Source organism: Zalophus californianus, chromosome 10 (assembly GCF_009762305.2).
Source record: "Zalophus californianus isolate mZalCal1 chromosome 10, mZalCal1.pri.v2, whole genome shotgun sequence".
Classification (NCBI taxonomy): domain Eukaryota; kingdom Metazoa; phylum Chordata; class Mammalia; order Carnivora; family Otariidae; genus Zalophus; species Zalophus californianus.
The window spans coordinates 95,354,695-95,377,573 of NC_045604.1; the positions used below are offsets into that span (position 1 = coordinate 95,354,695).

Consider the following 22,879-nt stretch of genomic DNA (forward strand, 5'->3'; position numbering starts at 1 on the left):
CAATGCCAAGCTTGGGGCACCACTTTGGATGGGCTCCAGCCAAGGGTATAGGAGTGGGGTATGTCCGCAGGAGAACCTGGGGGCAGGCACACTGTTAGCAAGCCAGGTAGAAAGTGTTGGTGCTGTGCTGGTCCCCACAGGTGTCTGTGTGTCTAGGCTGGGGGACAAGCGAGGGAAATGGCACTGGCCAGCTCATTTGTTCCAGGAGAAGTCTACTAAAGATCCCTCCCCCTCCAGCACACACTATGAGACTAGCAAACAAATGTCACTCCCTTATGCCTCAGGCATTTTTCAAACCGCTGCTTCTGCACTGTATCTCCACAGGGCTGTTTGTTGGGCTGTCTCTCTAAGGAGAAGGGACTCCGTTTCCTCTCTCCCTCTTGGATCTCCCAGAGCCAAGCCACTGAGTTTTTTAAAGTTCCAGGTGTTAAGCCTCACTGATTATAAGAACTCATGAGATTCAGCCCCTCTGGTTTGCAAAGCCAAATGTTAATGGGAATTTGTCTTCCTCATGCAGGTTCCCCTTGCTTGGGGTGCCCATGTGAGGGTCTGTTTCTCTCCCCTCTCCACACCTGTGATGTCCCTCCCTCTGTCCCTCCTGTGGATGGTCCTACAAGTCCATTTAGCTCCTGACTGCATCTGTGCTCATCCTACCTTCTTCAGTGTGGCCTCTTCACTACATTTAGCTGTGGAGAGTCTGTCTGCCAGTCTTCAGGTCACTTTCGGGTTATTTACACTGATGTAGGTGTTACCTAGTTGTATCTGTGGGACAAATGGGCTTAGGATCCTCCTGTTCCACCACCTTCCCTGGAAGTCCTATTCTGTTTTGAATTATTTGAATATTTTAAGTGACATAGAGAGACAAGCGGGTAACAGCCCTCGGCCTGGATATCAGGGCATGGCAGGGAGTGGTGGGGGGTGTAGGGAACAGTGTTGTCAACACAGCTTGGCTGTCATTGTGTGGAAACAGGGGCCCAGTGATACCGAGCTTTCTAATTTTAAGAGAAGCCAGGTATCTGGGTTTCTTTGTGTTTGGTTTCTCCAATTTTTTTTTACGTTGATTACTATTTTCTATAGATCAAACAAAATATATGGCTGGCCAGATTTGGCCTGAGACCACCAGCTTGCAACTTTTGGTTTAGATAGCTGTTGTCTGTTCCTGACATGAGGGGGGAAAGGTCTTTCTCCTTTCCAGGGACACTTGAGTTAGCCCCTCTGGGACCCAGAGCCATTGGGGGGCAAGGTGCCCTGAATGCACCCAGAGATGCCCAGCTAGACAGCTCAGACCAAAGGACAGGCTGACTGATGGCATTAGGGTCAGATAGCACAAGGCCAGCTGTACACGAATTCTTCAGTGACGAGCATGAATGATTCATGTGGAATGATGCTGAACAAGCACTAACTGCCCATGAAATGCAGGTCCAGAAGTAAAAGATGTAGTGATTCTTTCACCCAATAGAGCTTTTCTGTTAGTGAAGACACCGGATGGTATCTGAGTTACTAAAGCATCTTTTTCGTCTATTTTTTTTTTAAGATTTTATCCATTTATTTGACAGAGAGGGCACAAGCAGGGGAAGCAGCAAGCAGAGGGGGAGGGAGAAGTAGGCTCCCCAAGGTGGAGCAGAGAGCCCAACGCCGGGCTCGATCCCAGGACCCTGGGATCATGACCTGAGCCGAAGGCAGACGCCTAACCGACTGAGCCACCCAGGCGCCCCAAAAACATCTTTTTCAGTCTTTTTTTTTTTTGATATTTTTTATTTATTTTTTTCTTTAAATTTTTTATTGTTATGTTAATCACCATATATTACTAGTTTTTGATGTAGTGTTCCATGATTCATTCTTTGTGCTTAACACCCAGTGCTCTCCGCAGAATGTGCCCTCTTTAATACCCATCCCCAGGCTAACCCATCCCCCCAAACGCCTCCCCTCTAGAACCCTCAGTTTGTTTTTCAGAGTCCATCATCTCTCAGGGTTCATCTCCCCCTCCGATTTACCCCCCTTCATTCTTCCCCTCCTGCTATCTTCTTTTTTTTTTTCTTAACATATATTGCATTATTTGTTTCAGAGGTACAAATCTGTGATTCAACAGTCTTGCACACTTCACAGCGCTCACCATAGCACATACCCTCCCCAATGTCTATCACCCAGCCACCCCATCCCTCCCAACCCCCCACCACTCCAGCAACCCTCAGTTTGTTTCCTGAGATTAAGAATTCATCTTTTTCAGTCTTAATGAGAGTAAAAAATAACTGATCTCTGAGTCACTACTTGAATAAATAATGCCATTTATTTCTTGCAGTTATAGCCTACTTAGGATTTCTTAGGTATTTTTACATGATTTTGTATCATTTAATACGACATCTAATATATGAGTGCTTTCTCATTAGAAAAGAGTCAAACAATCAGAGGTGAGTAAAATGTGAAAAGCTCTCTCTGCCTACCTAGCCAAACCATGCCCAGCTTTTACTTTTATTGAGCACATATACTTTACTTCATCATTTACTTATTTATTCACTCATTCATTTATTGGCTTCTATTTCAGTTCATTTTTACTTTTATCTTGATTTCCCTAAATTTGGTGGTTTAATTTATTGCTTTGGTTCTCTCCCCACCTCCACATTACAGCCTGGTGTGTTAAGTTAAATGCTAATTCATCTGTTTTTAGTCTTGTTTTTGAATATGGCAATTTTAAGGCTATAAGTTTTCCTACGAATGCTGTTTTGTCCTTATCCCACAAATTTTGCTATGTGTGGAGTGTTTTCATTGTCATTTATTTCTAATTGGTTTGTGATTGGGGAGGGGAGGGATTTCCCTCTTTATATAGGAGAGTTTTTATGAAAGTTCTAAGTAAATAGCTTTTTTGTTTATTTTTTTTTCTGTCCTTTTCTGTTAATTTCTAATTTTACTACATTATGATCCGAGAATGACTTGTTTGGTTTCTGGTTTTTGGAAGTTTTTGAGGTTTGCTTTGTGGTCTACCAGATTATTTTTATGACTGCTCCATAGTATTTCAAAAGAATAATAATTATTCTCCTTTTGGTACAAAGTTCTCAATGTATCTATTAAGTAAAGCCATTCATTGAGTTATTTAACCTGGTGAGTCTTAACATATAGTCCCAGACCACCTACATCAGAATCACCTGGGCTGCTTATTAAAAATGTGAAATTTCCCACTCAAAGATACAAAATTAGATGGGGGAACGTAGTAGGGTCGTGAATGGAGTGTTTGGAACCTGCATATTTAATAAGGCAGGAAATTTTTATGCTCATTAGCAAACCACTGCAATAGATCCTACTTAATTTTTGTTTATTTAATCTGGTTGATTTCTCTGAACTTGTCAATTTTCCCTTATATTTCTCTGTTGTTGCTTTATATATTTCAGATCACTATTATTGTGTGCATATAGAGTCAAGATATTTTCTGATAGGTTGGATCTTTTATCCTTATGAATAGATCAGTATTAATATCTGTCCCATTTAAAGCTGTAGGTGTACCTTTTCAATTTGAAGGTTTGTGTCCTTTTTTAGCACTGGAAAATCTTCCATTATTATTATTATTACTCTCTTTCATTGTGTCTCTTCTGTTCCTGGAGTTTCTATTGCACAAACATTGGCCCACATCTATCCTTTCAAGTCTCCTGATCTTTCACACTTTACTTTTGTCTTTTTGTGCTGTGTTCTTATAAAATTGTTTTGATTTGATTTTCTAGCACATCTTTTATCTGTTTCTGCTATTTAGTTTATCTTTTGAAAATGTTAATAAAACTAAAACTTTGGGAATATCTAGTTGTTTCTTTTTCATGGATGAAATGTCCTCTTTCATCTCTCCAAGGATATTAATTTTCTGTATTCTAAAGTCTTCCTCTATTTGTTCTATTAACTCTCTTTTATTGGGTATTAGTTCTATTGCTAATTAAATATGGTGCCTATCTTTCAGGGTGTTGATTTTCCCCAGATGTTTTCTCATTCTTGGTTGTGTGCTCATCTTTGTATTTGACAATCCCACGCCCTCTACCCATTCTGTTTGACGTAACATGACCCTGGTGATTGTGCAGTTGGGGTACAACATGCTGTGTACCTTAGGTATGGGAGCTTCTGCCTACCTTGGGGACGGTGACTTCCTGGGGCATTGCCCTGCCTTTCTGCCCCAGCGCCCACCCTCTGGGCCTGTGAGTGAGCACCTCTACACTTAATACACTGCGGGGGGGTGGGGCAGCAGCCCTAAAAGCAGCTTCACCATGAATGCCCCAGGGCTTCCTCTCTCTCCATCTTGACTTTGGACTCAACTACACACCACTCCTTCTGTGGAAAATGTTACTGCCCATGTTTGGGTCTGAAGTTTCCTTTGCTTTTAGTTATTCATAGATGGGATCTCTGCTCTCTGTCTTTCAGGCGTTCCTCAAAATTTCTAGTTGGCTGGTGGCATTATTTGTTGCTTATCCCCTCACCCCTATCCAGTTTTCCACAGCCGGCCCCTGCTCTGGGCAGGCTCAGGTGAGGCACCAGAGGCACGCTGATGCCAAGGCGCTTGCCAGGGGCCTCACAGCCACAGAAGCAGGCAGGCATCCCCCAGGGCCTTCTGCTTCCAGGGCCCCTGCCCCCCTCTGACTTCACTCCACTCCCTAAGACAAGGATAATTTTTTTTTCTTCATAACAATGGACATTTGAGACTGAGCTGCCAAGGTACTTCATAAATAAATTTAGCTTTGAATGAAAATGAGTACAAGACAATGCAAGGGTGAATGGGGCAATAAGAAAGTATCAAAAACTAACGACATCACACATGTATTTGAAGCAGATAATGTATGACTCAGATTTTCCTAGCCATACTTCTATCAGAATTGGTGGAGGGGAATGTGACTTCAAAAATACACAGCATGGACCTAAAGTAAGGGCTCAAGTCGCTTTATTCTGGGAAGTTTGTGATCCAGGAGCCACCAAGTCTGAGGCATGGACAAGCCCTAGGTTTGGGTTCTTGAAGCCTGTTGCACTTGTCATTTCTTCTAGAATGGCCATCTTTGTTGCCAGATTAGAAATTCCATGAGAACAGACACTCTGCCTGGTTCATTCCTCTATCCCTAATAGTTAGCAATCAGACCTACTTCTCGGGACAAACACACTCAACAACAAATATTGGTTGAATAAATGAGCAAATGAAAAGAAAAAACAAATTAGTCAATTAACCCTTCAGTGCAGGGTAAAAATCCTTTCTGGGCCAGGCAGATTAATATACATGTGCAAAATGGCTCATGGACAGCAATAAGAGTGAATGGGAATTATTTCAACCAATGGTGCATTCCATACCCCAATTTTATAAGATTTCCAACCAAATGAGAGATTTTATTGGGGGTCTTACTGGGGAGCAGGGGGGCTGGCTGCAGGTCAGTGACCTCCACCCCAGAGATCACTGCTTCCTCTTGAGGACTGTCAGAGTCTCCATTGTGGCTTCGTGGTCAAAACATCTGATCTTCTCTTAGGCAAAATCAGTAGGATCTGCGACATAAAGAAGAATATGCTGTCATCTGAATCTGAAATGTTCTGTGAAAGCAATCAGGGGAACACTGATTCATAACTATTACCTCATTGCAGCCCTTCAGCAACCTTGTCAGGACTCCAGGGCACATTAGAGGAGGGTGGAGGGCCGTGGGAGGGGCAGTCTTTGGCCCAGAGACTTGCTTGAGGACCCACGGTGGCTGGAGTCAGGCCCAGAACACAGGCACAGAATTTAGACCCCGCCGTTGCCCTTTCTGAGTGTAGTCAGAGGTTTCATGCTTCCTCCACTAACACTTAGCACACACTAACAATTAGCACGTTTACTGGCCTCTGGGCAGCTTTGTGTCAAAAGCTCTTACAGGCAGCTTTCATCAATGCCATGCAAACCGATGGACAGTCACCGAGCGCTTGACTTTTGTCCCGCTCTAGAGACCAGTTGCTTCCGACGCATTGGCGCCAGGCAGGGAATAAACACGGGCACGTGGTGAGGAGCCCGGACTTTGGAGTCAGTCATTCGTCCAAACTGGCTCTGCTGTTGCTAGTTGCATGACCTTGTGCATGTACTTAGGTGCCCTGAGCCTATAAGACAAGGACAGCCAGCAGGATGGTGGGAGGCTGCATTGAGATAAGATGGGTGGAGAGGTTACTAAGCTCGGTGCCCCATATGTAGCAAAGCTTTGTAATTGGTAGCTGGTGCTATTGTGGATGTTATATTGTTACTATTATTGCAAACATTTCGTGTTTTCGTGGCCCCCAGTTCCATCTCTCCCTAGCCCAGCAGGAGACAGATCAGGCCTGTAAGGCACTAATCCACTGTCCCTCAAACCCCTGCTGCCTTTTAGCAGGTGGTCCCAGCGTCTGTTCCTCCCTCCACCTCCTCCCTGGCTCTCCAGCGAGGGGGACCGATTTGTTCTCTACCTGCCCTGTTTACCGCCTGGCCTCTGAGCAGAAGGCTTTCTGTTGCAAGGGCATGAGCCTAACATTTTATTTTATTTTTTTAGAAGATTTTATTTATTTATTTGTCAGAGAGAGAGAAAGAGAGCACAAGCCGGAGGAGCAGGAGAGGGAGAAGCAGGCTCCCTGCTGAGCAAGGAGCCCGATGCGGGGCTCCATCCCAGGACCCTGGGATCATGACCTGAGCTGAAGGCAGACGCTTAACCGACTGAGCCACCCAGGCATCCCAGAACTTAACATTTTAAACACCGAACACTGAAAGCACATATGACCAGGTTGTAAAGCAAAGCTCTAAAGTTAGTTTTCACAGAGAAATTTCTGGATGACAGCTTCAAAGCAACCGGTAGATTCCCCCTGCATGGTATCCCTTTGAAGCAGGGGCAGGTTGGCTTCCAAAGCGACCAGTCCAAGGTCCTCATCCTTCCAGATGGAAAGGTTTTGAATCGCTTCCTCAAGAGAATGTGGCTTCTTCCTCCATCTCCCCTTTGCCCCAGGAACAGATGGTTTTAAATCACATGGGAATTATAAGAGCATAGGTTCCTAAAGTTTGCTCAGCCAGTGTGAGCAAATGTATTATTGTCCTTTTTAGAGAAGATACCAGCCGTGCAGAATCCAGGCTTCTTTTTCATGTGTTTTGTCAATACAATTATGGCTTTGAAATTTGCGTTAATGTAACAGAAGCAAAAGCAAATGGAAACAGGAGCAATTACTGAAATTCAGATTTTTTTTATCACAAGAGTTTTTAAAAATATCTCATCGGTTTAATAAATTATGAAAAAAAAATTACGAGATCAGAGTTGCCATGTTTCAACGCTGTGTGTTTCCACCGAAGATGGATTTGAATGGAAATGGAAAATGAGGCCAGGGGTGTACCCTCGCTGCCTGCCCTCTTCTGGCTTTTGTTAGCTAAGCTAAGGGCTTCGGTGGAGAACATTGCATTCTGGCCTGTAACCCAGGTGTGCACAATTGTCTTGTATTTATTTGGTCTCTAAGTGGCTTCTGCGTTTACCATCAGACCTTTTACCATAGCTTCTCTAAGTCTGTGCTCTTTATTTTGACCTCACCCTTCATTGCTTAGATTTTGTTCTGGGAGCTTTTTTCCGGAGAAGGGCTCAGGGCTGCTGGATTCCCTGAGTTTCTTCCCATTAGAATTGGTGCCCTGTTATTTGTAAGTCTGGACCACTTGACTGGATACACAAAGTCAGACAGACTCAGTGTCGAGTGTGGCTGCTTGCTGCTTTCTGAGTCATCCTTCTGCGGAGATGAGATGAGTGAGTCCCAGGGATGGAGATCAGTTACTCTTCAGATAGCTGGCTGTCTGGGCCCCCGCACCGCACTGTCCCTCCCACTCCTGTGGGGAATTTACTTCTTTGCAGGAGTCAGGGACAGGATTTAAACAAAAATGTAAATGTATAATTTTTTCCTAATTATAAAATTGGAAACATGCTTATCATTAAAAAAATAATAAGTAAAACAATGGAGAAAAGAAAGTTCTTATCGTGCAACCCCCAGAGAGAACACTGTTAATAGTTGGTGACTATTTTTCCAGACTTTTCGTGTGGATATCTGCATACATGCACAGAGACTAATTTTTTTAAATTGGATTTATTCTACATGTACATTCTTCGACGGGCTTGTTTTGGCTTAAATGTGTATCCTGCTACCTTTCTGAGTAAGTGCACGAGATCTACCTCGTTTTCTCTGTGAGGGCCGCTTGAGGCTCCATTGATGCCTGCTCAGTGAGCATTTAACCCACCTCTTCTTGTTGCACATTTGGAACATTCTCGATTTTCAGTGATCCCTCAGCAATCTGCATATATTAAGACCAAAGGACAAATTCTCAGAGGGACTTGGCCAAAGAGTATATACACCGTTCATTTCTAGTCAGTCATTCGTCATCACTGCCTCCCAGATGCATCTCCAGAGGCACCCCCTGTCCCCCCTTCTGTTGCCCCCCCCAGCTGCAGCTGCACCCCTGTGCCCTGTCTCCACTCTGGCCCTGCCTCTCGAAATACACTCAGGATCCCAGAGCCATAGCGCCCTTTCAAACCACAAGTCACATAACAGTGTGCCTTTGCTTAGCATCCTTCAGGGGCCTCTTGTGGTCACATAAACCAAAATCCAGACTCTGCCTCGGGGCCTCTAAAGCCCTGCTGTGACCCCTCCCTGCTCCCCACCCTCCCTCCTCTGGTACACACTGCCCTCCAGCCGTGCCTGCCTCCTGGCCTTTGCCTCTGCTGTTCCTCCTGCCTGACATGCTCGGGCCCCAGACACTCATCGGGTGGTTGTTCATCAGCCAGCCTTCCCTGACCGGCTTTCAACAGGGGCTTCTCAGCCCACTCACCCTCTGTGCATCATCCAGGCTGGGTCTTTCCTTCACAGTCCTGGCCACAGCAGAAATGCCCCTGTTCCTTTTTCTTTATGCCCCAATTGTCTGAGGCTTTGCCATCTTACTGCCCACCATTACCCCAGCCCTTAGCACGCCTGCGTGCCTGAGTAAATTAGTGATGGCAACCATCACCTCATCCCCTCCTCCCACAATGATTGGACCATCATGGAATGCAAAGGAGTTTTCTTTTATGCGTGGACAACCTAGAAGGAGCAGGGAGCAGTGACCGAGCGTCACTGCTCTGACGCTTCATCACGATGACAAGTCAGACCAGCTCAAAAGCTGTAGGCACTCCAGTCTGGGGGGGACCCCAAAACTCCAGTCACTGAAACTGTGGGGTTGCAACGTGGCAGAGGGGACAAAGAGGCTGGAGGGAGTCTGCTCAGGTGACCATGGGGTCAAGCATCCACTCTGGTTGGTGGCTCCACTCTGCTGTAGACATCAGCAGGGATGACCGTGGGCCCTGGGACTGACCGGGATTTCCTGGACAGTGACCACAGTCTCCCAGCAAGGAATCGCCCAGCTAGTGGTAACCGAAAGTATCTCCAAGTCATTGCCAAATGTCCCCTGGGGGGCGAACTCATCCCAGGTCAGAGCACTACTTTAATAAAACAATTCCGTCAGGCAGGGGTGTGTTAGCCCTTTTTTTGGGGGGGTGCCAAAGACAGATCGGAGGACTTCAGTAACTTGCAAAGGGGTTACCCCACCGATGCCACCACCTCCAAGGCACATGGGTGCTGTTCCCCCCCTGCTTCCAGACACCACCTGATCCCTGGCACAGTTTCGTCGTTCAGCAGATACTTGGCACGCAGCTCCCATGTGCCCGGCAGCGTTCTGTTCACTCGGTCAGTGTCACTGATACTTCGCGTTGGCAGGGTGGGAGGGAAAGAGCTGGAAAAGAGAGTGTCCCCTTGCTGCTGTGACAACCTACAACTTAGTGGCTTCTCTAACAGTTCTGGAGGTCAGAAATCCAAGTTCAGGGGTGCCCAGGTGGCCCAGTCGATAAAGCAACTGTTTTCAGCTCGGGTCGTGATCCCAGGGTCCTGGGATTGAGCCCCGCATCGGGCTCCTTGCTCCATGGAGAGCCCGCTTCTTCCCCTGCTTGTGCTCTCTCTCTCTCTCTCTCTCTCTCTCTCTCTCTCTGACAAATAAATAAATAAATAAAGTCTAAAAGAAAGAAAGAAAGAAGGAAGGAAGGAAGGAAGGAAGGAAGGAAGGAAGGAAGTTAGGAAGGAAGGAAGGAAGGAAGGAAGGAAGGAAGGAAGGAAGGAAGGAAAGAAATCCAAGTTCAGTTCCACTCGTTGAAAATTAAGATGTCAGGGCGCCTGGGTGGCTCAGTTGGTTAAGCGACTGCCTTCGGCTCAGGTCATGATCCTGGAGTCCCGGGATCGAGTCCCACATTGGGCTCCCTGCTCAGGGGGGGTCTGCTTCTCCCTCTGACCCTCTTCCCTCTCGTGCTCTCTATCTCTCATTCTCTGTCTCTCAAATAAATAAATAAAATCTTAAATAAAATAAAATAAAATAAAATAAAATAAAATAAAATAAAAGATGTCAGCAGCTCTGTGTTCCTTAGGAAGGCTCCAAACGAGAATCCATCTCCTTTTCTTTTCCACCTTCTAGAAGCTGCTGACATTCCTTGGCTTGTGGCTCTTTCCTCCTTCAAAGCCAGCAGTGTAGCATCTCTTCTCCCTAACCTCTGCTTCCGGTTTTATATCTTCTCTCTCTGACTCCCGTCTTCCTGCCTCCCTCTTACAAGGACACTGGCAATCACATTAGGCCCTCTTGGATAATCCAAGCTAATCTCTCCCATCTCAAGATCCTTAATCACATCTGCAAAGACCCTTTGGCACGTACAGTAACATTCATAGGTCCCAGGGTTTAGAATGTGGATATCTTTGGGGACCATTCATTCCACCGACAGCAATCTGCCCTCTGCGCCCAAAGATCCATGTCCATCCGACATATAAAACACATCCATTCCATCCCAAGCTTCCCTATATCTCAACCCATTACGGTATTAAGTCCAGAATATCATCTATATCTCACCCGCTCAAAACTTCCATATCTCATCATCTGCATTATCTGAATTAGGTCTGGGTAGGACTCCGGGTAGAACCCCTCTGAGAGCAAAAGCCTCTCCTCCATCTGCGGACTCGTGAAACTAGAAGACAAGTTATCTGCCCCCAAGTACAATGGTGGGTCAGGCTCAGGGTCACGGTGACAGACATTCTGATTACATCAGGGACAAAATGAAAGGAAAAGGGAGACACCAAACCCAAGCAGTTTTGAAATCCCAACTGGGCAAACCCCACTGGGTTTCAAGGCCTTGGAGTAATCCTCTGTGGCTCAGGGCACCGCCCTCTGGGTCCACGGCCCCGCCCTTGGAGCCATCCTTCCTCTCTCATGGAGGGTGCACATGATCGCAGCCGAGTACCATCCTGCTTCTTGAGTGTAGAATTTGGGGAGGACAACAGCCTTCTTTTATTTTGTCCTTCCTCTCCTTTCTGGTGCAAGCGGGCAACTTTTGACGTCCTCAAAAATCATGTGGTCTCCTATGTACACCTCTAGGATTCCCTCCATTAGACAAGAGGTTCCTTCTCGGATCTTTCCTGTATAATCTTATCTCTGTGCCTGGTGTCTGCTGGGATGTCGAAGAGGATCCATGAGTCCCAGGTCTAGTGTCTTCAGAGAACCCTCCATGTGGTTGAATTCTCTAAACTTTGGATCCTTCTCAAGTACTAGCAAAGGTTGTCTGGCCACGCCTCAGGTTTCTCTCCAGAGCATGCTCTTTTGAGTGCAAATCTCCGCTCACTAGCATCTTTTGCGACTGGACAGGCTGAGGGTTTCCCAAATCATCAGATCTCAGTTCCAAGTTCCATTTATCACAGAACCGTCGGCACAGCCCAGCTAAGCTCCTGCCACTATATCACGGGTTCCCCTCTCTAGTTTCCACAGCATGTTCCTTGTTTCCTGAGCCCCCACAGGCCAACACCTGTGGTATCCGTATTTCTACCATCAGGTCTTTTTTTAGGACAATTTATCTAGAATGATCAAAGTATTCTAGTACCTCTCCCCTCTTCATGAGCTGTCACTGATTCACAAGGTCCAGGGGTTAAGACATGGACAGCACGGCAATTGAGTTTACTGGTCAACCACCAATATCAGGCAAGCGATACTGATTGCTTCTCATTTTCTCAGAGCTGTGTGAGGCAGCATGAGCTGTAGGAGAAGTATAGCTAGGCTGACCACGCACACTGGCTTGCCCAGATAGTCCAGTTGGCATTTTCTTGTCCCAGGGTAAACAGACTAGTGCCCATTTTCCCTTTCAAAAGTGTCCTGGCTTTGGTGATCAATTTTCTGGTCACTCCAAGTGTAGATCTTAATGCCTGTCCTTCAGATTGTAAATCTACTATCTCATGGAGATGAAACACAGATTGAAAAAAAATTATCAAGCAGCTATGGTTAAGTGCTAAATCTTATGACATCTCAGGTGCTTCTAAACATCCTTCAATACATAGGACAGCCTCCCCCCACAACTATCTGCCAGACATTGTACCATCTGGAATTTCAGGGGCATTTGGAGGCCTTCAGGATTTCATATTCAGAGTGTGGTCCCTGGACCAGCAGCATTAACATCACCTTTTTAGAAGTGCGCATTGTCAGGCCTTGTCCAGGACCCCCTGAATCAAAAACTCTGGGTGGTGGGACCCCATGATCTGTTTAAACGAGCCCCAAACCAAAACATCTATAACACACAGACACGCATGCACACACACACACACACACACACACACACTCTCAGTGACATCCCAGGCGTGTGGTCACAGTTCATACTATAAATACTGCTCTGCTAGAGAGTTGCTCCTTTGTCCCTGTCTTTGTTTCCTCGTCTTCAAAGTGATGACAACCCCATGCGTCAAGGTGATCTTGGTAAATGTTCGTTTGCCGGGAATAGTTCCTTGGTTCTAATGATCTATTTTCAGAGCAGTTTTTCTCAAAGTAACATATTTCATTTTTTGCTTCTCTTCCTGACTTTTGGCAGGAGCTAAGAAAAAGCCTGGAACTTAGTGTAAATCTACAGAGGAAACAAAGAGATTGTTCCAGTGATGAGTATGACTCGATCGAAGAAGAGGTACTCTCTGAGCCTGAGCCCGAGGAGCAGGTGCTGGTGGGCCACCCCAGAGAGGACCCCCCTCTTTGCAGTGGGGACTCCGTGCAGAAGGATGTTCCCGAGGGCCAGGAGATGGAAGGGCACCCTCCCCAGGGCCCAGACCCCCTCGTGGTGCTGGAATTTAACCCAGCTTCCAAGAGTGAGTTCTGTCTTTTGTGGGCGTGTCTTTGCCTTTGATGTGTCTGGGTCTAAGGGCAGGACTTGAATTTCTAGCAGTGCTTGGGGTTCAGCTTTGGGGAGACCGTCCCACAGGCCAGGGAGGTATGTCAGGTCTCTGCTGATTGTGAGAAGCCAAGGCTTCCAAAGACCTATAGATGACCCGGAAATTTCAGATGGCAGGTGTCTGGCGGATGGTTTGGGGGGTCTATCCTGTGCCTTGTAGGAGGTGTAGCAGGATCTGCATGCCAACTGGCTAATACATCTGGCTTAAGCAAAAGGGCTTGGATAACTGAGGAGCTGTCAAGGACTCTGCCCTCCCCTCCTTCCCCCTTCCCTTCTCCTTCCCTTCTTCTCTCTCATCTCTGCCTTCCTTTATCTTGGTACAAGACATTGGTACAAGACCCATTCACAGGTGGGCTCTCCACATACAGACACAGAATTGAGACATTGGCTTTATGCCTCCATCAGAAAGTGGATTTTTCTTCCTCAAAGCTCCAGCAAAGGTCCCAGGCCTGGCTCTTGAACCCACACTGGGTCACATCTTGGAACTTGTCACTGTGGCTCTGATTGACCTGGTCCAGCCCATAAGGCTCTGAGTGTGGTTATTGCCACCCAAACCACGTGGACTGATAATAGTTTCCAAGGGAAAAATTGAGGTGAATCTGAAGAAGGAGGAAAGTGTGCTGGGCAGGCGGAAATAGCAGCTGTCGGCTAGTGGAGGTTTTCCAGAAAAGGCCCTGGAAAGGAGAGTAAAGAAAGCAATTGAGGAGGGGCAGGGAGGGGCCAACCTGCCACAGTCCCCGTGACCAGTCCCAAGTTGGCTTGGTCTCTGCCTGCCCTTCCCTCTCTGTTCCGAGCACACCCTCCTCAAAGAGGTGTGTGCCATACTTTCTGAGCCAAATATCAAGGCCAACCAGCTGGGAAGCATGAGTGAGCCTAAGGGAAGAGAAATGAGGGAATGTCTGAAATCAGGCCAAGTGTATTAGTCTGCTCAGGCTGAGTAACAAAGTACCACAGACTAGGGAGGAGCTTCAACAGCAACAGAAATGTATTTCCTTCTAGTTCCAGAGGCTGCAAGTCCAAGGTCGGGGTGTCGGCAGGTTGTTTTCTCCTTGGGCCTCTCTCCGTGGCTTGTCCCTGGGTGTCTTCCCTCTGTGTGGGTCTGTGTGTCCTAATCTCCTCTTCTCACAAGGACACCCAGCAGACTGGATTAGTGCCTACCCTAATTGACTCCTTTTACCCTAATTACCTCTTTAGAGACCCTGTCTCCAAATACAGTCACATTCTCAGGTACTGGGGATTAGACTTGAACATATGAATTTGGGGGGCAAGGGTGTGGGGCGGGATATAATAACAGGCAGCTCTGGAAACTGCACACCTGGTGGTCATTGCCTCCAGAGAAGAGAACATTTGTCCCTCAGGTGCTCGCGCTGTGTTCTCTCGCCTCCAAACCTTCACTTGGGCTGTTCCCTCTGTCCAGGTGCCCACATCTCCTCTCCTCACCACTCTGAGCCCTGAAACCTGGCTCCCTGCTTTCCGCTTAAGACTCAGCTCAGGGGCGGCTTCCTGCAAGAAGCCTCCTTTGCCCTCCCAGCTCAGCCAGGTGGGTCAGTACCTCCTCTGCACCCAGAGCATCATCATGGCACTGGTCTTGCTATAGATTCTGGTTGTCTTGCTCCCCCTCTGGCCTGTGAGCTCTGCCAGGGCCCAGAACAGCGCTGAATAAATAAGTAATAATAAATAATAATAAATAAGTAATAGCAATTGCCAACATTTACTGAATTCTTACTAACATGTACCAAGCACTACTCCGAGGGCTTAGCATCTATAATCCTTACCACAATGCCAAGGCAAGTCCTGTCAAACGTCCTTGCTTCATAGCTGGGGACCCTGGGGAACACAGAGGGCAGATAACTTGCCCAAGGTCACACGGCTAGGGAGGGGCAGAGTGGGATTGAATTTGCCAGGAGTCTGAGCCCAGAGCCTGGGCCCTTAATCACTAGGCTGAGTACATAAACCAGATCAAGTTACAAAGCAGTGGTTGGGCTATGAGGAACCGGTAAGTAACGCCACCCCGCTCTGTCTTCCCTCCTAATTGAAACAGATGAGAGATGGGCTTGGGAATCTGATAGGAGAGCAAATGTTCGCCTTTCCAACTGAGAAGAGCCAACTTGCTGGCTACTCGGTGCTGCCCCTCTGAACTAGGCAGACTCCCGGCTCCAGATGCTGGCGGAGCTGGGCCATTGATGGCATCAGTGCGGTGGGAGATGGCCTTGTGCCCTGAGGGCAACCCCACCAGAGGAGGGAGGGGAGTGGCTGGATTGCGCTTTGATGGCTTCCTGCCACCAGCCTCCCCAACCTCCCCACCTCCATCGCATCCCCTGTGTCCTCCCTGTGAGTGAGGGCCAGTGTGTGAGTGGCACAGAGAAAGGCAGAAGTTAGTTTCCCAATAACTGGAATGGGGAAGGTCAGGTGGTGGGTCAGCTTAGGAATTCAGGGAGGAGGATGGGGCGCCTGGGTGGCTCAGTGGGTTAAACATCTGACTCTTGACTTCGGCTCAGGTCATGATCTCAGGGTCGTGAGATCAAACCCCCAAGTCGGGCTCCATGCTGGGTGTGGAGCCTGCTTGATTCTCTCCCTTCCCCCTGCCCCTCCCCCCCTCACCACTCATGTGCATGCTCTCTCTCTCTCTCAATCACTCACTCAAAAAAAAGGAATTCAGGGAGGAAGAGAGAGCAGTACCCCCAAGAGTCTTAAATATCGTGAAGACTATAAAACAGGACACTGGTTGGGGGATGGGGGTCAGAGAAGGACCCTGTGAGCTAGAATGGTCAGAGAAGCCTTCTCAGGAGATGATGGTGAAGCTGGGACAGGAATGAAGAGGAAGCAGCCGTGGGAACGGCATCCCAGGGGCAGGGAGTAGCAAGTGCAAAGGGCTCGAAGAGGGAGTGAGCTTGGTGTAGGTAGGGACAGGGAAAGGGCCGGTGTGGCTGGAGCCAAGTGAGCATGTGGGGAGTGTGGTACACAACGAGGCTGGTAGGTGATCCCAGGCCACTTTCCATGAAGACTCAAGGGTTCTAGCATAGCACCAAGGGTCTGGATCTTTTAGTGCCCTAGAAAATATCCTTGTGTAGACTTGCGAACAAGGAGGGCCATCTTATGCAGAGGAGGGGGAAGTAGATGGGGAGAAGGTGGTTCAGGGCAGGGGCTCCAGGCCAGGTGGGCCTGGTCAAATCTCAGCTCTGGGACTTAAGACAAACAGCTTGAAACTCAGAGCCCTACTTTATAATAGTATGTATTAGTTTTCTGTTGCTGCTGTAACAAATGTTGACTAACTCGGTGACTTAAAACAGCACAGATTTATTATCTTATGGTTCTGCAGTCCAGAGGTGGGACACGAGGCTCACTGGGCTAAACCCAGAGTGTCAGCAGGGCTGTGATCCTTCTGGAGGTGCTAGGGGAAAATTTCTCTGACGTTTTCCAGCTTCTAGAGGTTTCCCCATTCCTTGGCTCACAGCCCCTGCCTCCACCTTCAGAGCCAGCAACCTTGAGCCTCGCTGTGCCTTTCTCCCAGAGTCCCCTCTCCCTCTGGCCCTCCTTCTGCCTCCTTCTTCCCTCTGCGCATGTGTGGGTGTGTTTTATTGCGGTAAAGTACACCTGTTGTATTTTACCATTTTCACCATTGTTTAAGAGCGTTGCTTGGTGTTACTAAGTACAGTCGCGCCACTGTGTAACCATCACAATAATCCATCTCCAAAACTTCCTCATCATCCCAAACTGAAACTCTGACCCTCTTCCACTTTTAAGGACCTTTGTGGATTACATTGGATCCACTGGGGTAATCCAAGATAATCTCCGTGGTTTAAGGTTAGCTGATGATCACTGGGGATTCCCCTCTGCCTTGTGACTTTGTGTTAGGCCGTCTTTGGGCGGGCCATTATTCAGCCTCCCACCTGCCCCCTGGGATGGCTGGGGAGGTGACTGAGACAGGGTGGGCCATGGACCTGACCCAGCGCCCAAGCACTCCAGAGGTCAAACCCTGTCAGTGCTGGTTGTCACTCTTAGTAGCAGCAGCAGATTTTCAGCACGTAGGGAGCCAGTCTTGTGGTCATTTGACCCCCTCCATTCTCTGTCTTGTCCCATTGGACATAGCGGGTCCTGGATGTCATCCCTTGGGTCCTGCTTTTCAGGCCAGCCAGGGAGCAGCTGCTTCAGGAAGTATACAGAGAAATACATGCACGTCCTTTGTAAAGCCAAGAGGGGATGGTGGAGAGGTTGGTGCAAGTCTGACCCCACACGAGCCCCCAGCCTCCGTCCTGAGCTCCCAAGAATCCCACGGAGCCCTGGATTCTGGGTCTCCCTGTCCTCTGGGCCCCCTAGAGGCCCCCAGGATTGCTCTGCTGGAAGTCCTTTCACATTGCTGTCCAACAGGTGGCTCCCAGGGTTGCTGCCTTGCCGGGCCAGGAGATCTGCACGCAGGGACCTTCACCGTTCTCCCCGCCTGCAGAGTCCATTCTGCTTAGCCACCCCAGCCTCGCTGCCAACAGGGCTGCTCTTCGGCCTGGCGGTCCTGAGCGTGTCCCCATTCTGCTCTTAAACCTGCACTGGCCAGAGCCCCGGCGCCATTTTCCCTGTGCTTGAGCCATTTGCACACCTTCTGAAGTCACATTTTTTTTTTTGCCACCTCCACAAACCTCCTGTGCTATTTCTTAGCTGTTGTTTAAACAAACGCCTTTCTTTTTTTTTTCCTCTCTCTCTCTCAATTTCTCTCCCCACTCCCCTTCCTTTCTCTTTCTTTTCTTTAATAATTCTAGGATTGTTCTAAGCAATACTGTCCGTGAAGTCAAGGGTTCGATGGGCCGGTTACATGTTTTTCCATGCACATTCAGTTATGTAACTGCTTTTGCCCACATGGCATCTAGCGTCATCTCCCCTTCCACCCGTGGTCCAGGCACCCCACTTTGGGAGATGTTGACTCGACAGCATAGCCTGCGGGCCCTTCACTGTCTGGCTCCAGTCACCCCCTTGGGCCCCAGCCGCTCACCTGCCACATAGCCTTCCAGCTGTCAAGCCTTTGCACATGCTGTTCCCTGTGTCTGGAATGCCTCATCTCCGTGCCTCTGGTAACAACCTGGTCACCCGTAAGGGCCCTCCACACTGCCTCCTGCACTCCCACCAGCTACATCCTCCAGGCTGCATGCTCCTCCATGCCCCTGGTACTGGAACATTCTTCTGTCCCAGCCCTCCCCTCTTAGCCCTTCTACCATCTTTTCCTCGGCTAGGCTGTGAATGCCTCAGGGGCAGCAAGTGTGCTTTACCCTACTCTCTCCACCCCAGGATGTCCTTGGTGACACCATTATTTTATGTACCACGCTGCCAATTAAACCCAGAACCTCATCGACGAAAGACTCCACCCTGCTCAGAAATGTTAATATCTGAAAACCTGTATGTATCATAGAATATTTCATTTGTTTGCCAAAATGTGCTGCGTTATTCACATCTCTGATCCCAAACTAGCATGGTGCCTGGCACGAGTAGGGGTTGAACAAATATTTGTTGAATGAATAAGTGAACGAACCAACAGCTACCTAAGCAGCATGCCCCAACTTTGCTGGCGTTCCATGTCTGACATCTAAGCCCTTGTTTTCCTACAGGTAATAAAAAGGAAAGGAATTTGTCTGCTAAGCGGAAGGACAACGCTGAGGTTTTCATTCCCAGCAGACCTGAACTGAACTTGAACCCCCAGTCCTCTGCTGTGTTCCCAGACCAGGAGAAGGCGTGCTCAAGTAAGAGTTCTGGCGGCCCCTGAGTAAGGCTGGGGGCTGGTCCTGGGTCCCTCTCAGTGGGGTGCCGTGATGGAGGAGTCCTTTCTCGTTACCCTCTTCGTCAAGGCCTAAGCTCACCTTTCACAAATGTATTGTTAGTCAAGGTCTTAGAGAAACAGAACCAATAGAGAGTGTGTGTGTGTGTGTGTGTGTGTGTGTGTGTGTGTGTGTGTGTGTGTGTGTGTGTAATTCCAATCTACAGGATGGATCAGCAGGTTGGAGACCCAGAAAGAGCCAGTGTTCCAGTACGAAGGCCATATACACTGGAAGGGCCAGTGTTGCAGAGGAAGTCCAGAGGTAGTCTTCTGGAGAATTCTCTTCTTGAAAGAGGGTCAGTTTTTTTGTTCTAGTCAGGCCTTCGACTGATTAGATGAGGCCCACCCACATTCCAGATGGTAATCTGCTTTCTTCACCAATGAAAATGTTAATCTCATCCAAACACCCCTTTTGGAAACACCCAGAATAGTGTTTAACCAAATATCTGGGCTCCCTGTGGCCCAGTCAAATGGACACATGACATTAATCATCACGGTGCCTTTCTCGTTCCGCAAACAAGATGTGGTTATAATTGAACACCTATTTTAGTTTTGGTTTTAATTTTTATTAATTTTGTTTCTACTCTTAAATTAATTTGTTTACTTTATATGGATAATGATGCATGCAAATGGTACTACATTCTATAAGTACAAGAGTTGATGGTGAAGTCGGTCTGCTGCTCTTCTAATGAAACAAGACCTTACGTTGATTACTTACCATGAGCCGGCCACCGCTGTCAGCTTTTAGTCCTCTCACTTGTAAGTAAATGATAATCCTTATACATAGCCTTTGAGGTAGGTCCAGGGATTGTCCCCATTTCACAGATGAGGAGCTGCGGTCCAGAGCAGGTGACTCACACGGCTGGAAAGTGGCCGATGTAGGCCCCAGACCCTGGTGGAGAGACTCCATGCTGTGTCCTGATCAGCAGACTGCATGCACTGGAGGCTCTCAGTGAATCCTTGCAGCCTCAGGCCCTGGGTCAGATCCAGGGGCAGAGTGTGCCTGGGGAAGCCACTTGCTTCTGGGTTTTGCCCCCCCAAAACAAAGCACCTCAGAGAGTTCAAGGCATCCTGCTATCCCAAGAATTTGGAAGCCTGGGATGTCCTGGGCAAAAATCCAGCCCCAGCCAGCCAGCCTTGTTAGACAAGCAGTCCGTCTGAGCCAGGGGCCCTGACCTCTGTGGCTGGTATTCCACCCGTGTCTCCTGGGAGCTGGAGGGACTGAGGCCTGGGCTCAAAGGCAGATGGAAGGAGAAGTAGCAGGATCAGCCATCATTTACCGAGCACTAGCTCCAGCTGTGTAAACATTATCTCTGGAATCCCCCAGCCTTGGACTCCGAGGTAAGGATTTGAGAACGAGTCCTTTATTTGGGAGGTGGTCCCTGGTTAGCGGCAGCAAAGAGCTTTATCACCAAGCAAGTTCATGGGCAAGCGGAGCGCCTCCTGGCTGGGGAGTTCTGGGGGCCGGTGCTGAGCACAAGTGTGTGTCCTCTGCTCCCCATCCTGGGGCAAGGGAGCTAGGCTCTTCCATACTCCTGCCAGGTGCCAGTGGAGCCCAGAGCCAGAGCTGCAGGCAGAGGTTTGGCTGACGGGCTGTGGGCAGGGCAGCACCCAGGCATTATCTGATTAATTCTTACCACAACCCAAACTCCAACTAAAGGAAAGGACACGTGAATTTTAGGTAGCAAGTGATTTTATTTTATTTTTTAAGGTTATTTATTTGAGAGAGAAAGCGCGCAGAGTGTTCGAGAGCACAAGTGGAGGGGGAGGGACGGAAGGGGCAGGAGAAGCAGGCTCCCCGCTGAGCAGGGAACCCGATGCTGGGCTCAATCCCAGGATCATGACCTGAGCCAAAAGCAGATGCTTAACCAACTGAGCCACCCAGGTGCCCCTAGGTAGCAAGTGATTTTTAAAAAGTGTCTTTAAGGGAAAGAGTCTGAATTAACCCACGTAACTAAAAAGTTTAGGTGGTGGGATCTTAGGCACAGCTGGATCCAGTGATTAACATCAGCAGTCTTCCTCTGCCCATCTCCCACTCCGGCAGTCTTTGTACCCTTTGTTCTTAAGCGGGTTCTTGGGGGTGGTGGAACAGGCACCCGTGGCCCTGGGCTTGCAGCCCCCAGCCCAGCCGCCCGGGAGAAAGCAAGCCTGACCACCTGCTGTAAGTCCTGCCCGTGCACCTACTAGCTCTATGAGCTCAGGCAAGTTACTTAACAAATGATGGGCCTCATTTGTCCATCTGCCCAGCAGGGATAAGAATGATACCCTCATCTGAGGGGTACTATCAGGATAAAAGGGCTGGAGAGAGGATCACCTGGCTCAGAGCCGGTGCTCAGCTGGGTCAGCTGGCACCGTCTCCACCAATTCCAGCAAAGCCTCAGAGCTGCTGTTATTTCCGGCTTAAGTCAGGGGTGCTTCCGGGAAGGAGACACGGGTGCTGTTATCAGAGACAGCGGGCGCCAGGTAGCAAACTCCAGGAGATCCCTGTGGATACTGCTGTCCCCTTCTCCCATTTCACAGATGAGGAAACCAGGGTTGAGGACATGGAAGTTACTCGCCAAGAGTTAACAGGCAGGACGGCGAAGCCAGGATTCACACCCAGGCTCCAAGGCCCACACTCTGGGGCACCAGGCCTGGCTGCTTCCCCCCGGGGCTGGCTGGTCACAGAGGCGGCTTTGGAGGCACTGGGGCGGGGGTGCTGGCCCTGACAAGCCTGGTGGTGACGCGGGCGGTGTTACGGCGTGGGTTTTCAGTCCAGTATGGGGTGAGGTGGGGTGGGGTGGGGGGATTGGGGGAGCCGTTGGGGCCGGCAGTGAGCATCCTGAGGATGTGGCCTGGCCCACAGGCAGGACCAGCCGGGGAGGCTGGTCCACAGGGTCCTGGCCTGGGGCTGCAGTCAGGGAATGCCCCAGTCCAGCCCAGTCCAGTCCTGGATGCTGTTCCAGGCAAGGCAACAGGTCATTTGCTGTCTCCTTTGACCTCACCTGCTCTGGGCCTCAGCTTCTCATCTGTGACATGGGGACAATCCCTGGACCTACCTCAAAGGCTATGTATAAGAATTATCATGGAGCACCCACCATGTGCCGGCCCTGGTCCAGGCCCTGGTGATCCAGTGAGCAACACACTGTTCCTCGTCTCTTGGTGTTTATATTTCAGTGGGCAGGGATAGATAACAAATACGAAGATGGGGTGGTGACAGCTACCCCCAAGACAGCAACGGGGTACTGGCTGGGCAGTGTGCTTAGAGGAGGCCTCCCTGAGGAGGGGCGACGTGAGCTCAGACGCGGTGAAGTCAAAGGTCCCCTTTGCAGAGGGAAAGGCCTGTGCAAAGGCCCTGAGGTAGGAAAGAGCTGCTCAGTTGGCTCAAGAATCAGAAAGAAGGCTGGAGGCCAGCGCATAGCCACTGAGGGGAGGGCAGCTGAGGTGGGGTCACAGAGGTGAGCAGAGGTTGCCATGACCTGCTTTACATTGGATCAAGGTCCCTCTGGCTGCCACGTGGAAATGTGGCCTGTTGGGAGCCATGGTGGATGTGGGGTGACCAGGGAAGAGCCCGCTGCAGGATGCAGAAGGTGGTGACTCGGTCTCTGAGTTTTACCAGTGGCTGGATTCCTGATAGCAATCAGGCTTGGTGATGAGACTAGTTGTGACTTATCCTGAACAGCCAGGGGCAAGAAGCTGGGCAGTGGGGAGCTCACCATGATAGGGCAGGAGAGCCAAAGAGACCCAGCAGTGACAGGGGATCGCTGGCTTGTTACTTGTCTGGGGCAGGCCCTGAATCTGTGCCACTAGTGAAGGAGACCCAAGCAGGCCAGGTGCCTGGAGCTGGGGTCTGTGTCTGGACAGGTCATGTTCA

The 22,879-nt window shown here is 49.0% G+C and overlaps 1 protein-coding gene across 3 annotated transcripts in view; it reads left to right on the forward strand.

Moving 5' to 3' along the window:
• KATNIP (katanin interacting protein) overlaps nucleotides 1–22,879 on the forward strand; it is a 188,084-nt gene that overhangs the window by 78,328 nt on the left and 86,877 nt on the right. For all 3 annotated transcript variants that reach the window (XM_027609862.2, XM_027609860.2, XM_027609861.2), the window contains 2 exons: nucleotides 12,879–13,146; nucleotides 18,821–18,952. In XM_027609862.2, the coding sequence (XP_027465663.2) occupies nucleotides 12,879–13,146; nucleotides 18,821–18,952 (400 nt within the window). The remainder of the gene's footprint in view (nucleotides 1–12,878; nucleotides 13,147–18,820; nucleotides 18,953–22,879) is intronic.